Source organism: Gavialis gangeticus, unplaced genomic scaffold (assembly GCF_001723915.1).
Source record: "Gavialis gangeticus isolate Ggan-Ray unplaced genomic scaffold, GavGan_comp1, whole genome shotgun sequence".
Classification (NCBI taxonomy): Eukaryota; Metazoa; Chordata; order Crocodylia; family Gavialidae; genus Gavialis; species Gavialis gangeticus.
The window spans coordinates 31,453,845-31,469,498 of record NW_017729031.1 but is presented as its reverse complement, the minus strand read 5'-3'; the positions used below and the strand labels follow the sequence as shown (position 1 = coordinate 31,469,498).

Here is a 15,654-nt window from a genome sequence, read left to right as displayed (position 1 = left end):
TGCACATTTCAGTTATGGAAGGTAAGCAAAATTGAAATGCAGCCTTTTGGTGTTTACAGCTTGTCTGATGTAGGGTAAGAAAGCCAGTGTATTAAGCTGAAACTGAAACATCTGGAGTTCTGGACTCATTCTGTTGCTTTCTTTATAAGGTTTCAGAAAATATCTCATTAGAATAGCTACTGTAGCCTTCTACTAAAATGTTATGGAGAACTAAACATAGAAACAATAATGGCAGCATATGTTTGACAAACACAGAAGAATACACTGGATTATTATGTTTTTGGAACGTAAAACCAATGTAATTGCTCGACTTCTCAGATCAATGCATCCAAAATCGAAGTGCCCAGGTTCTGATATTTCATGAAGTTGAACCAGTTAGTTACCAGTATTGACATTTTTATGAAAGCATTGGCACCCAGAAAACATTTGTTTGGAGTACTAGGCAACTCCAAATTAAATGTCATCCTTGTATTTTCCATGAGAGATCCAGAAGAAAATGAGGATTGCTTCTTATCATAGAAAACCATATTTTTTTGGGTGGCTAAAAGCAAATTTCCAACAAATGAGCTTTTAAACAAAGAAGCAAGAACAAAAAGCTTGAAGTGAGATGTATTTTGCTGGCTGCTTGAAACACACCTAACGTTAGATTTCAGCAATAATTTTTAATTCTACAAAATGATCTCTGTGAATGTGCAGCCTTTGTGAGAGTACAGCATTGCGTCCAGTACAGCCTTTCAGCCCTGTTACACAAAGATGAATTAAAGTCAACTTATCTGCTTGTTGGTCTCTTCCCTGCTTTGTCCGGTTATTGGTAATGTCTTTAAGATAAACTGTATTCTCATTTCCTAGATGCTCAGCATCTCATTTATTTCCTGCAACTCATACTGTCTCGGAGTAGTGAAGCTGTTTAGAAATGGACTCAATTTTTCTGTGACTATGCTTTTAAAGATACTTTAAGATGCCGGATCAATGCAGGGATTAGCAAAGGGCATTGTGTTTTCTTCGTGCATGCACAAGTCAGGGGAGTCTTCTCCACTGTGAGGGTACCCTCAAAGATTCACTTGCAGCAAACACAGCCCTTTCTTATTTTAGGATTGCAGTGGGCCTGTAATCATATAGAGGACTTACTGTGGCTCTTCCTTGTGAGAAATCTCACCGCATTTAAATGTATGCCCCGGTGCAAATCAAACAAGAAACCATGCTGATTTGTGGCAATTTAATCCCATCAAATTTCTACCTTCTAGTTTGCAATTTAATAATCTCATGTTTAAAATAGGATATATACTAATTAAAACTGACCTTCTGAGAGAAGTGAAAGGATCTGAAGACAGTTACGCCTAAACTTTCAAACCCACTCACACTGCATTACTTTATAAAACAAGTCTTCCCACCAGAATATTTTCAGGGTATCTACTGCTGGACAGTGCCATTTGGGAAACAAACTGTCTGGGGTCGCCTCCGGATTGCAAAGCCAGGTGATAAGGTGCAAACAAATTGGAGGGTTTTGAGGAAAGGACAACTGAAATAATTTAAGGGTCTCCAGGGATTAATAGAGGAGGCATGACCAAAATAGCTAAATAGGAATAGCTTGCCTAAATTAAGCCTATGCTAAGCAGCGGGATTAAGTGACCTAAAATATTTGCATGGTTTAAACGCCTGAGAGGGCGAGTAATTGTTTAGCTGGATTCAAGGAAGAGGAGAATAGAGAAACTGAGAGAGGAAATATTAGGCTGAATATTAGGACACATTGATCTTCTTGGTGGTGAGATCTATGAGACAATGGAAGAGCCTTTAGTCGACAACGTTCCAGTGGAAATCCTTGGAAACATTTAAAACGAGAGGATGTAAGTTATACTGCAGAAATGATAGGCCAGGCATACTTTAGGGAACGGGCCTGTGCTGGAATTCTGGAGGACGGACCTACTACATAATACGTCTGGTTTACAATCACGTGAATGAGAAGCACGCCCGTCCACCCACCTAGTCAGGATCAGATTTTCTAAAGCAATGTGGGTTTATTTGGAATGAATTTTGATTGCAGAGCCCACATCACAGGACATGGGCAGTGAAACTATTCTTTTTCCATTCAACCCATTTTGATTCATAAAAAAATAATCTGTCTTTCTGGAAACCTAAACTAATGGGAATTACACAGAAGCAGATCCAGGCAAATTGAAAGCAGCCTTTGGCTCCAGCCATATATACAAGATCACAGTTTCAAAAGACCTCTGCTCCAGTGAAGCATCTCAATGAAGTGGTCACCGAGCACTCATGAAAATCTGGTCACTTCACTAGAAACAGGCTGGCAGCAGGTGAATTCTTTTGAATTTCTGGCTACATTCTTAAACCTTGATGAGAACAAGGAGAACAATATGAATGCAGGGAACTTCTGCTCTTCTGAAAATCCAGGCTTACCCTCTTTGACATGCAACCACAACCTAGTTTAATACCTAAAACTGCATCTCGACACAGACTAAAGTACGTGAAATTCCCTGGTATTTGAAAGCATTTTAATGTTTATGCAAAGCTGGGGTCTTTTGGTGGTACGAAAAATCAACAGTTCATGCAGCTACAGGTTCCCCAACTCCTTTTAAAAGCAGTTCTCTGTTTTCCACTAGATTTGCCAGCTCCCAGTTCCAAGTGAAGTAGAATGAACTTTCCCTTCTCAATCACCAGTTTTAAATCTATAAGTAAAAATCCACCTCTAATATTTTATCACCAAATTTGCATAAACAGGATTCACTCTCTAAAACGTGCTTGTGTTAGAATAGCTTTTTTGCACCGTCCGAATATGCACCAGTTCACCAAAGTAGAATTCTATTCTCTTTGCTTAAAGCAATCTGTATTTTGTTTGGAGAATTAGGCTGGGGAAGAAAAAGAAACCCACCCCTTCTCTGCTTCTCTATGCATCAGAATGAGAAGCAGCTGCACGGGAGCCATAGTGACTGACCTAGCCTTTTGGACAAGACACCCGCAGAGATCAAGACTTGATTTTCTTTCCTGCTGCAATGAATATGGTATTCCCATGAAACCGGTGCACGAGGAGTTATGCAATGGACACTTCGGTCATCACTGCTTCTAGAGTCTGACTGCTGCCTTCCAAGCTGTGCTGAACAGATTCTCTTCTGCAAAGAGTTCTGGCACAGCGGCACCTTCTGAGCCCGGGATAAAAGAGATACTGCGCCCTACATATAGTTATGGTGTATTTACAGTGAGATTCATTAACTGTTTCATTACAAGTCACATGAGCATGATACTGGGATGCTCTGCCCAGAAATTCTTAAGTTGCTTTTGTGTTGCTTTCCACAGTGCTGTAGGCCGGGAGCACAAAGTGAGCAGGATGTGTAGCCTCAAGAGGAGTAGGAAGATTGGGTGGGGTTGCTCTGTTCAGCAAGAATCCCAACAACAGATGGGATTTAAATGCTGCCTTTTCTAGTTGTTCTCTGCATGAAGGAAGGAGGGATTTGAAAGTGGTGGGACTAAATGGAGAGAAACAAAATGGATCACCCTTCTCTTCTACCATGGCTACAACTGGGACGTAAGTTAGGGAGATCCAGTATGGCTACATTATGTTGTGCTTAGTTAGTTAGGTGCTAGCCAGGAAGAACCACAACATCTTGTCTATGCCCATTTACGTCAATTTAGAAAGTTTGTTGTATATCAAGGTTTTCTATAGGCCCACCACTGTTTTGCCTACGCATTATGTATCCAAACCCTTTTGTTCCTCTTCCAGGAAAAAGGTTCTAGGTTGGTTACTCTGAGTTTTCTTCACAATGTAGAAGGGGAACCTTGACCTTGATGGAAAATAAATGTTGTTTCGAATTGGGGCTGTCCAACTGGTGGCCTGAGGGCTGCATGTGGTCTGTGTGGAGCCAGGATGGGATCTGAAGGCCCCGGAGTCACATCTCCCACTTCTGCATGGTGGGGAAGGAGCTAGAAGGGGGCTGAGCACTGTCCGTGCAGCAGGCGCAGCAGAGATCGAAGCATGCTGCTTGTGCAGTCCACGTGGTGGGGTTCACAGGGTCCACATGCTGCCTACATGGTGGGGGGAGGCAAATTCCAGGGGTTCGCCCCCACAGCATATGATCTGTGTGGTCTGCAGCTCAGGGGCCACATGACGTTGGATAGTCCTGATCTAAACTACCATTTAACTGTATTGTACCTCAAACAGATCCAGCTCTAAATGTGCGTGGTTAGATTTTTTGTAAGACTCCAACTCTTCCCTTAAGAATTCAGCTTTTGGGTTTGTACCCTGCAGCACGTCTTTGTCTTCTGTAATTCAATCTCAGCAGCCATTGCATCCGCAAGAAAATACAGTGCTTTATTTGGTGCACGTGACAGATCTCAAAATCAACAACAACAGTCCCTTAATCTAAATGTTTCTCACGTCTAAAGCCAAATAAAATTGACAGTGGTGAAATATAAAGCTAACTTTTTCTGTCCAGTAGGCAGTTATTTCTAATTCTCACATTCCAGAGGGTTTAGAGAAGAGGAAACATTGTAAAGTGCCATTATTTCAGTAATAGCAACTGAACCAGAAGCAGGATGTGCTGCAAAACTCATGACTTCTTGGTCTCATAACATTTCTAGCCTGGCTGTGCAGACTTTGGTGCATGTATGTTGATTTCCAGGGAGAGAGTTGAGAGATGAATTGGCCAAAGATGTTTAAATACCATGAATAAACAGAATAACTTTGTCATATGTGTACAGAGAAGAACACCTGGATTTGTTGAGAGAGTCATGCATGACTGTCCTTTTTTTGTACAAATACTTTTAAATTTTCTGTCAAAGTGTTGGCAGACCTTCACATATTGAGCACCAACAACCAAAATGCACTGCTATTAGTTTACCCTAGTGTGCTCTGGTGTATACTTACATTTCCAGGACCATGACAATGTTGGCTTTTTCTTCAAAGGCGTCTACACACTGGACAAGTTTTGGGTGATGTAGACAGTTCATGATGCTGATTTCTTGCCTTATATTTTCCTTATCTTTAGCTGAATATGCTTTAAAAAACTTTCCGGCCCAAACTTTTCCAGTTTTCTTCTCAACAAGTTTGAAGACTTGTCCAAATTTTCCCCTGAAAACATATAAATATTTATATGACGTGATTTTAATATGCCATAGTTCTCTAGGATTAAAAACAATTTTAGAAAACCCCTTTTCAGACTGGGAATGGCTGCACTGCAAACCCATGATCATAAGCACTTGTGCAGTTCTGTACTAAACCAGGCAGAGCTGCTTGCCAAAGTATCTTTCTGAACATTATACTCAAAGGGTGAGATCAGATTACTGTAGTTTCTTTGACGTCAATGGAGCTGTGTTTCTGTATATCAGCTGAGGACCTGCCTGAGACATTTAGTAGAAATTAAGCATGTGAGTTGCTTGAATTTTTATTATACGTTAAACACTTCTGAACTCATCAATTTATCATCACGCTGCCCTTCCTCCCCAGCCATCTATTCTTCTCATTGTACAGGCGAGTTGTAAGAAAATAATCTCTCAGGGCAGGGCTGTCTAACTGCTAAACCCCTGGGGGCCACTGCCTGTGCCCGCAAATGCTGCTGTGAAAATGCACCCTGCCTACTCACTCCCACTCTGCATATAATAAATGCCAAAAGTAACACAATGAAGTTATCATTAGAACAGAGTCAGACATGCCCCAAAACCTTGTTACAGCACATTTTTCCAGTGTGTGGCCCACACTGAGTGGCAGGAAAGGGCAGGGTAAGTTTGTGCTGTGTGGGGAAGGGAGCTTCCCTCTGATACAGGACAAACCTGCTCCTCAAGACTCCCCCTTTATCTAAATCTATGGTTGCAGCTGGGAGCTTGCATACCATTTCACTTTAACCATGTGCCTTTCACAATGAAAGCATTAAAAAAAGGGAGATCTGCCAAGGGAGAGTTGTTACAGAGAGGACTATACAGATGCAAGATCTTAATGGCTTTGGTCATCACTAGCAGGACTAATCACTCAAGGACTGTCCTGGCAGACAGTTCACATATTCACAGGCCTGACTGCTGACACAGCCATCCTAATCATTGACATTCACTGAGCAAGACCATTAATCCTTTTGCTTTTAGGATTACAACCACTGTCCAGAGACTTCAGGCGACAGGCAGGATAATCTTGTTATCACTAATGGATATAATGGAGCTGCAACTGCACAGTGGGTTGCTGCTTTTCAGTGAGCTTTTACAGCAGGGAACAAAGAATAAATCATCTAGCTGTATTCATTTATGGGCTCCATTTTCCTTACTGCAAGTACATGCAATTCCTATATAAAATGATCAATTAACAGAGCTATGCATCATTTATGAAGAGGAGACCAGACCACTTTGGAATCTATTTTTATTGAACATGAGAAGTCTGGTTCAAATGCTAAGAATGTCCAAGTACTGTATTATAGGCATTTAAGAATGCACTTTTCTAGCTTTGACTTGACTGAAAGCCTATAAGATGCATTAGTCCAAAAAAGGACAGTATACTACTTACGATCCCAATCGTTCTTCAATATTGTAGAATTCTGAAACTTTCTGTTCTGTATTGATGCTAACAGTCCGATAGTCAACCTCTACTTCCTTCCCTTCTATAAATGAGGATAAAAAACTGTGATTAAAAAAACTCCTCATACAATATGAATGAAAGATGTAACAATGAATTTGTTTTGATTAAGTAATGGACTTCTTACCATCATCAGACAGCTCGGCTTCATCTTTAGGTTCTATTAAAAAAAGGGGGGGAAGAAAAAATATGGATGACTAACTCCTTACTGCACAGGATGTTGATGCTTATATAAAGTAGGTTTATTACTTTCACATTTGATCTTGTGGTTAGATAAAAAGAAGCAGCTAGGTATAAGAAACAAACAGAGTTTGCACAATTAGCATACAATAAAGGGAATCCATTGACTCAGTCTCCATTTTTAACTAAATCAAAATCAGGTGGTAGAAGCTGGGTAACCTTTGCTGCTCTTGTCAATGTGGAATATCTTTTGAAGATAGCACAGCTGTTTTACATATCTTCTAGGAACATAATGAGTCATTAATATGTTGACTTGGGAGTGCTTCAGAAAAAAGGAATGAATTTTGAACAATAACAGTCATTGACCAGATGAAATACCTAATTGTCTGTACATGGGGGCAAATGTACTTCTGACTCTTCCTTTCAAGCTAAAAAGCAAAAAAACCCAAGCCCCAAAAGAACCCCTAGAGAGAGCTTGTTTTTGTCAAATGTCCCACCAAATTTTGCAGACCCAAGGGTTTCGGGTAGCTCAGATAAGCAGCCATGTTTTACTAAGCTTGACTGAAAAGCACTTCCATATTTTGTGGACTCAAATTATTAATGGTGCCTCATTCCACTCGTGTGTTTAACTGCAAGGCCAAACGCCAGGGACTTTAACAGCATAAAACAAAGACAGCTTGAGGGAGCCATGGTGGGATTGCCCAAACAACACCTGGGAATGAGGTGTTTCTGAGGAGATGGCAGTGGATGAAAACTTGCTGGAGTACATGGACTCGAAAAAGCAGAGCCCATCTAGTAGGAACATATTCAAAAGAAAAGGTCTTCCTGTTACAACCGGTACGTGCTCTGTAAACTGGCAGTTACACAGCTCATGTGGACTGACCCAATTAACTAGCCCTCATCACCCCTTCTCCTTTTTGTATCTGTGACCTTTCTAGACCCGCATGGGACTCGCTGCCTGCTGTCAGCCAATCTACCAGAATAGCAAGAAGGGAAGTTTGCTCTCCCCACCCCCCTGCACTAGAAACTGCTCAGATTTTTGCAGCTGGAAATCACACTCGCATGAAGCACATCACATTTTCCTCCCCTTTTAAGGGCTGCATGAGGGAGCTGATTCCAGCCGGGCTGCCAATAGCGGTGTCTGCCAAATGGTGGCCAGAGCCTCGAAGCAGTCAGTTCCCCATCCCTCAGCTGTGTGTGCAACCTGTGCAGCACTGCATCGCAGGCCTGAATTGGGAAACCTTTCTGTCCACAGGTGGAAGCTCTCAGTTAGGGAAAAGATGCATTTCCTTTGTGGTTAAGCTCATGAAGCTGAGGTCAAGTCTTCCACAATTGGAAGGCACTGTACATCCAAGCTGGAATCACCTCTTCGGTTCCTTTATGACTTATTACATCCCCTTGCCATTTGTATTAATGGTGAACATATGGCAGCATGTCTCTGTCTTCCTCCACAGTAATAATCCTACTCTGCGTTGCCGAAGCATCTTTCACTGGAGTATCTCAGGGTGACTACCAACACTTGTGTGAGGCAGGCAGCATGCCTTAGTGTAGAGATGAGTAAACTGAATCTAAGACTGTCTTCAGAGCCAGAGAAACTGTATTTTCTTACACTGAGATAACTAATGTGTGTTAGCTATCTTGCTGTCAAATCCTGTTGGAAAAGGCTCGGTAGGTTTTACTGTGATGTAGCAAGGTAAGGTCAACATGGGTGGGCATACAGTGTTGACCTCAGACAGTACTGACCTCACCTACATCACGGTTCAAACAACCTGAGCATTTTTTCCACTAAGATTTTATAGTGAGACAGCTGTGCGCTATTGATCTTGATCTCAATGTAAAAATCAAGCACTGCTTTTTTTTTTTGGCAGGGAGAGACGTGGCTTTAGCTACTTGGCTAGGAGTTTACAGTGGAGCAAAATAAGGAGCCTGATTTTCCAATATGTTGAAAACCCACAGTTTCTACTGACTTTGATTAGAAATGCAGATATGCTTTGAACTACTGAAAATCTATCCTGACGCGACTTACCCCAGGTCACTCAGCAAGTCAATCACAGTGTCATTAACAGAAAGCCCTGGTTTGGTTTCCAGTCTGGTGTTGAAACAACTAGATCAGTGAGTCTCAACCAGTGTGCCATAAAGGGCCTTGAGATCCTTTCAAGGGTGCCACAAAATGTCACACAATGTTAGCACTGTTAAGTGTGCAAACTTGATTTACAAGATAAACCCAGAGACTTCAATTAGGAATCCATACTGTAAAAAACTTTCTGACCTGGGGTGGTCTTTCGGAGTTCACTGCAACACAAAAACTGCTCTTTATTTTTTGGTAGTCAAAAAACAAGTGAAAACTAACAGCTGGCATTTTTCAAGGGGTTGCTTAAGTCTAATGAGGGGTGCCTCAAATCTAATGATGGGCACCTTGAATCTAAAAAGGTTGGGCACCACTGAACTAGACTAACTTTTTACCCAGATACAAGGAGCTATTTTTCCACAGTGGGTTTCTTTACCCAACATATTTTTGTTGCTGTTACCGGTTATTCGTCTCTGAGTATCTCCTAGACACCCCAGCTCCACTGGGGCTTCTAAAACCTCTTTGACACTAAAAACAACCCCTCATCTCAAAATGCATGTTGCTGGTTCCTACCCAGTGCAATTAGTGATAATGTTTGGAAGTGCAAACGCTTGGAGTGTTCAAAGTTAAAATGTGTTCTTTCCACAACCAAAGAGAGAGGAGAGAGCAATAACGGGAGTTTTTGCTTTCAGAGGTTGACTGTTCCGCTTTCTTGAAGTCTTAGTGCCACTCTACTTCTCCCTTGGAGAGAATTTGGCCCTTGATTTATTTTAAGGTGTTTTAAATAAAGAAAGCAATTATCATATACCTTGGAACATAAGAGACACTTGAGAAAATGGAATATGTCTTCCAAAAATGGCTTGTTTTAAGTTGAAGTTAAAAAAAAGAGAAATAATTATATGCACCACAGAGATCGTTTCCCTGTACATGTGGTTTTATTTGCTGTTTATTTTCTTCTTAAAATGAGAGTCAGAAAACAAGGCTAGGCCTTAAATTCAAAGGCATCTTATAGTCAAAGGAATATTTCCATTGAACTAGCTTCCATTTAGCAGCCCCAGCAAGAGAACCAATTACTTGCATGGGGAAATATTTGAGGCAAAACTGCAGAAGGTCCATAATAACAGTATTGCCAACTTTCTAGGGCTTTATCCGAACAAACAGTAAATTAAAACCAATGCATATATAATATATAATGAGAGAGAGTGAGCTGGAACTGGTGATCCACTCCCCAAAGATTAGCAATTAGAATTATGAGAAAAGACTTATTCTCCTTTATTTTCTAAATCTGGACTTTGCTGTGGTGCATGAGATTGTTTACAAGGTTCTCCTCTCCTCCTCTCCTTATATGTGTACTCTGTGTGCGATGGATCATTTGCCGGACTACAGAGTGATGAACACTTTTTGTTTTTTGAATATATGTTCCATGCTCAGGAAAAGTCCCAGGATACTTCAGCTTTTCCCTTTGAGACTGCTCCATTGCTAAAGGCTCAGGAGGGGGAAAAAAAGTTGAAATATCCCCAAGAGCATATTCCACAGGAGAAAAATATTCTGGGATGTTAACTGGTTCAAAAAAATCTTTCGACCAAATTGACATTCATACAAGGTGCCAATTTGAAAGCACAGTGTCAGTGGCAAAATATTTAACCCATGGACTAGTCGCCTCATGGGTAACAGAGGGGTAAGCTTTCCCCCAGTGACCCCAAACAGATCTGAAATGCAAGAACTACCTATAGGAACGAGAGGTTAAGCCATCTCTAGCCTATTCAAAGATGGCCCACAGGTATGGCAACTGGTGGCAATGCTAGTGCTGGGTTTTTTTTGAGCTATGTCCACTGTAAAGCAGATTGAGCCTCCCAGGGCATTTCACAAAACTTGCTGGACAGCACTGGCAAGCTGGATTAAATTTGAACCCATTCTTCTTGGACAAAAAGTTGCATCTCTCATTACTAGTACCATAGACAACAAATATTAATAACCACATGCATATGTACAAGTGCAGAGGACAAACTAGTCATTGCAATTCTAAAGACGACAGAGAATTATTGATATAGGGTTTTCAAGCTCATTGAAAATATATGTACAGTAAAAGCTCTGTTATCTGGCACCCATGGGGAATGGGGGATGCCAGTTAATCAAATATGCCACGTCCAGCGCACCAGGGCTTTCACTTCCTGCTGTTAGTGTGCCGGGGGCAACAGGGAGGGGGGCTCTGCGGAGGCTGCTTCGCCCTGGGCTGTGGTCCACAAGTAGGAAGTCGGACTTGACTTGTGGCGGTGAAACCAGAAGTAGGACTTCCGGTTTCACTTTTGCCGCGTCCCTCAGAAGGAAGATTTGTATTGACAGATGCTGGTCAGTGGAGCATTCTGGATGGTGAAGTGCCAGATAACACAGCTTTTGCTGTACCCAGATACCCAAAGGAAACATGGAAACAGGGTGTTTGCATATTCATATAAGGCACTAGCATGCACAAATGACAAATAAGTGCATCCAAAGGCATGTATGTAATTGCCTGTGCCTCATTTGGAGATTCCTACAACATCATTCAGTATTATTTAATTGTTTCTCTCATCAAGACTAACCTTCTGGTTTCTCTCCTACTTTTACCAGTTCCGACTCTTGGCTGGGCTCACTGATGCCGTACACATTAGCGGCTCGCACACGGAATTTGTATTCCCTATCAGCCAGCAGGTCTTGTACATTGTACGAGGTGCTACGGCAAGTAGTGAGGTCTGTCCATTGGTTGTCCGCTGAGTTCCAAACTTCCACTGTGTAGGACTGCACAGCACTTCCGCCGTCGTAAGAGGAGCCATACCAGGAGAGCGTGAGAGAAGAACTTCGTATGTCTGATGCGCAGGGCGTTCCAGCTGGGGGATCTGGCTTGTCTGCAGACAAAGATGCACATATGAAATAAATGCTCGGTTAGAATAAAGAAATGCTTTGTTCCTCATTTCTCTCCATGGGGAGTTGGAGAATTTGGCTCTCAATTCTGTTCCCTCCATGCCACCAACAGACCACTCTGCCTCAGAGATGATGTCTACACAGCAGTCACAAGGTAGGAGTCTAGAAGAAGCTGGGTATAGCTGAGCTAGGTTTAATCCAGCTAGTCTGGGTAACAATAGGAGTGAAGAAGTGGTAGCACAGGTGCTTATACACATAAGGGACACCTTTCTTGTTATTGCTACCCAAGATAAGGCTAGCACAGCTCTGCTTACACACGCTGCAATCATACCTCCAATGGCAGCAGCAATGTCCCCTTGGGCTCCTGCTTAGATCATGCTGTAATGGTCACTGTGCTTTGCTGACCACCTTATTACCACTCCCCAAAAACACTCCTTCACCATGAGTATCCTGAGCTGACAGTAAGGAAGGAGATCATTAATCCATTACTACTGTGCCTATATATCTAAGATGCTAAAAATAATTTCAGTAACACAGAACTGCTGCTATGGGTAAATGTTAACTTTTTAAACAGTGATCATTGTACCTGTCAACAGCTCAAAATGCTTCTTCCATATGCCATGGTTTGAAGTCTGAGAGCTATTTTGTAAACCCTCAGGAATGTCTCCCAGCTTCTGGAGTGAGCAAAGTCTGCAAGCAGGGCAGTTATGAGCTGGGGCAAAAGTAAATCTTGTCTTTCCACCACTAAATCTCTCCCAGCTGTCCCCCCTGGACCATTTCAGCTGAGGTTCAACCTTCCTATGAATTTGAAGCTTCCATAAGACACAGGGTATTCCCAAGCACAAACATAATTAATGTTCACTTAAAGTTAACTGAGTGTTTTATGGATCCTTTCTAATATCCCTTTTAAAGAGCCCACACATTAAAAGCTTGAACGTTTACGGCAAAGGATCCAGCTAGTTCCTTACTCCCATAGAAGTTGTCATTAATTGCTGCTTCCCTGCCTGACAGACAGAACCTACGCATTCATTTTGACACCTTGGACCCTGCTTGTTCTGTCCTATAATAGTTAGAATTCATATACGGTTTATTAAATCCAGATCGGCCGACTCTCACAATTTTATTATGAGTCTCGTGATACTCAGGATAGGTGTTACATCTCCAGCTACTAGAGTCATGTTATTTCACAAGAATCTCCGCTTTCATTAAAAATGCAGGGTTATAAAGTTGAAGAGCAAAGCTTGAAGGCATGGCCGATCTGCATCCAAAAACCAGGTAGAAGGGACTGCCTCCAAAAAACGGGTTAAAAATGACTCAACATTTTATACACTTTTAAGACTCATGATTTTATCTACAAGGATGCTGGGAAGGGAGAAGAACCTAGGACCTGGATGAGTAAGCAATATAATTGTGAAAGAGCAAATGTATTATGCAGTCTATCAGGCAAAGCAGGACCAGTAGCAATAGGGAACACTGTGTTAGTGACATTGTACACGGCAGAGATGAGACCTCATTTGGAATATTGTGTACAATTATGGTGACCTATGTTCAAGAAAGATGAATTCAAATGGGAACAGGTACAAGAAAAAGGCTACTAGGAAGATCAGAGGAACAAAATATTTGTTATATGAAAGGAGACCACCCTCCTGGATGATGAATTTTACTGACAGTGAATGGGACAACTTGCTAAACAAGTTAGCTCGGATCTCCTGAGGTGCTGCCTACTATAAGCAGGATAAGTCACAGACACTATGGCTGCCTATAGACATGCTAGTTCATGGTGAATGAGTTTTAGTTAAAGCACCCTGTGAACATTTTAAAATGAGCGGTGGCTTAATACACGTGACGGTGAGCCATTTTAATGAGAGCAGCTGTCAGGGAACCGCTCTAATTAAAACCGCCCCTCTCTACACCCAAGCACATGTATAGGCACCCTCGATTTAGTATCCAGTGGGCATATCTACATGAGATACTTAATGTGCAGTAGCCTAATAACACTGAGTAGTAGCGCATCACAGCACAGACAGTGCTAATATGCTACTGCACAGTATTATTAGGCTGTTGCACAATAGGGTCACTAAAAAGGCATTCGCTGCTGCTACTGTGCAGTTACTCTAGTTACTACTCATTTAGTTAGTACTTCATTAAGCAAGTACTAAATTAAATGTGCAGTAACTAGTGTGCATTAATGAACGTGTAGATGTGCCCAGTGAAGTCAAAAGAAAGACTTCTATTAATGTCAATGGAAGTTGAATCAGCCCCTGGCATGAGCTTCTTTCTCCTCTCCTTTGGCACTGGTGAGGCCTCACCTGAAGTACTGTGTCATTTTGGGTGAGAATCCAGCACAGAGTTTCATAAATGATTAGGGGCCTGAAAAGAAAGACTTAGGAGGAAAGGTTGAAAGAACTAAGGTTATTTAGTCTGGAAAAGAGAAGATTAGGGAGGGAGGTGGGGGGATTTGATAACAGTCTTCAAATACCTGAAGGGTGATCACAAAAAGGATGGAGGTGAGCTTTCCTCTGTGGCCGCAGGGGACAGGACTAGGAACAATGGTCTCAAGCAGCAGCAGAGGAAATTTAGGTGGGAGATTAGGAGGAACTTTCTGATTATAGAGTGGTCAAGGATTGGAACAGGTGATCTAGAGAAGCTGTGCAATCTCCATCCTTGGAAATTTTCGAGAGCAGGTCGGACGGACTCATGGCTCAAATTGTTTAGTTAGGAATGATCCTGCCTTAAGCTGGGGACTAGACTAGATGCCCAAGGATGTGAGGTCCCTTACAACCCTACTTTCTTATGAACCTACAATCCTAAAACAGGGAAAAAATGGACAGTTTCAACACCAGGAAACTTCCCCCCTCAAGAGCTTAAAGTTTTTTCAAAACTCACCCAAAAAAGTCTACCAGAGGCTGGAATGTGATATACAGTGAGAGATTTTTATAATGGGCTGTCTTACGTTTCAATACAGACAAGTGCAGGGTGCTGCACTTGGGCAGTAGGAACCAGCAGCACACTTACACAATGGGGAACTCCCTACTTGAGAGCACGGAGGCAGAAAGAGATCTTGAAGTCATTATTGACTCCAAGATGAACATGGGCCGACAATGCGAGGTCATGGTTGGCAGGGCTAACCGGACCTTGTCGTGCATCCACAGGTGCATCTCGAGTAGAGCCAAGGAGGTGATCCTCCCCCTCTACGCGACGCTGGTCAGGCCACAGCTGGAGTATTGTGTCCAGTTCTGTGCGCCCCATTTCAAGAGGGATGTGGACAACATGGAGAGGGTCCAGAGGAGGGCCACCCGCATGATCCGGGGACAACAGGGCAGACCCTACAGTGAGAGACTGCGGGACCTGAACCTATTCAGCCTCCACAAGAGAAGGCTGAGGGGGGACCTGGTGACAGTCTATAGACTCACTAGGGGGGACCAGAAGGGTTTGGGGGAGACGCTGTTTCCCCTAGCGCCCGCTGGCATAACAAGGAGTAATGGGCACAAGTTGATGGAGAGGAGGTATAGATTGGACATCCGCAAAAACTACTTCACAGTTAGGGCGGCTAGGAGCTGGAACCAACTTCCAAGGGAAGTGGTGCTGGCCCCTACCCTGGGGGTCTTTAAGAAGAGGCTGGACGCCTACCTGGCTGGACTCATTTGAGTCCCGTTTCTTGTTTTGGGGTTTTGTTGTTCTCCCGCCCTGGCGGGGCGTCGGGCTAGAAGATCTACTAGGTCCCTTCCGACCCTAAATCTATGAAACTATGAAACTATTACAACCTTAAGCATAGGCCAGCTGTTTCTCAGTGAGGGGCTCACTCCCACAGTCCTTTTTTATTTGTGTAAGGAAAGGCTGAAGGACCAGCGCCTACTGAATGGGTGTGCATCTATGCAGGTGGCTCTCTGGTAGATTTTATAGATTTTATAGACATTAGGGCTGGAAGGGACCTCGGAAGATC

The 15,654-nt window shown here is 42.6% G+C and overlaps 1 protein-coding gene across 3 annotated transcripts in view; it reads right to left on the bottom strand.

Moving 5' to 3' along the window:
• The window catches only part of MYLK (myosin light chain kinase), a 286,443-nt gene that overhangs the window by 43,304 nt on the left and 227,485 nt on the right, over positions 1-15,654 (bottom strand). For all 3 annotated transcript variants that reach the window (XM_019522572.1, XM_019522573.1, XM_019522574.1), the window contains 4 exons: positions 11,393-11,695; positions 6,693-6,725; positions 6,497-6,590; positions 4,877-5,080 (listed from right to left, as the gene is read on the bottom strand). In XM_019522572.1, coding sequence (XP_019378117.1) covers positions 4,877-5,080; positions 6,497-6,590; positions 6,693-6,725; positions 11,393-11,695 — 634 coding nt within the window. The remainder of the gene's footprint in view (positions 1-4,876; positions 5,081-6,496; positions 6,591-6,692; positions 6,726-11,392; positions 11,696-15,654) is intronic.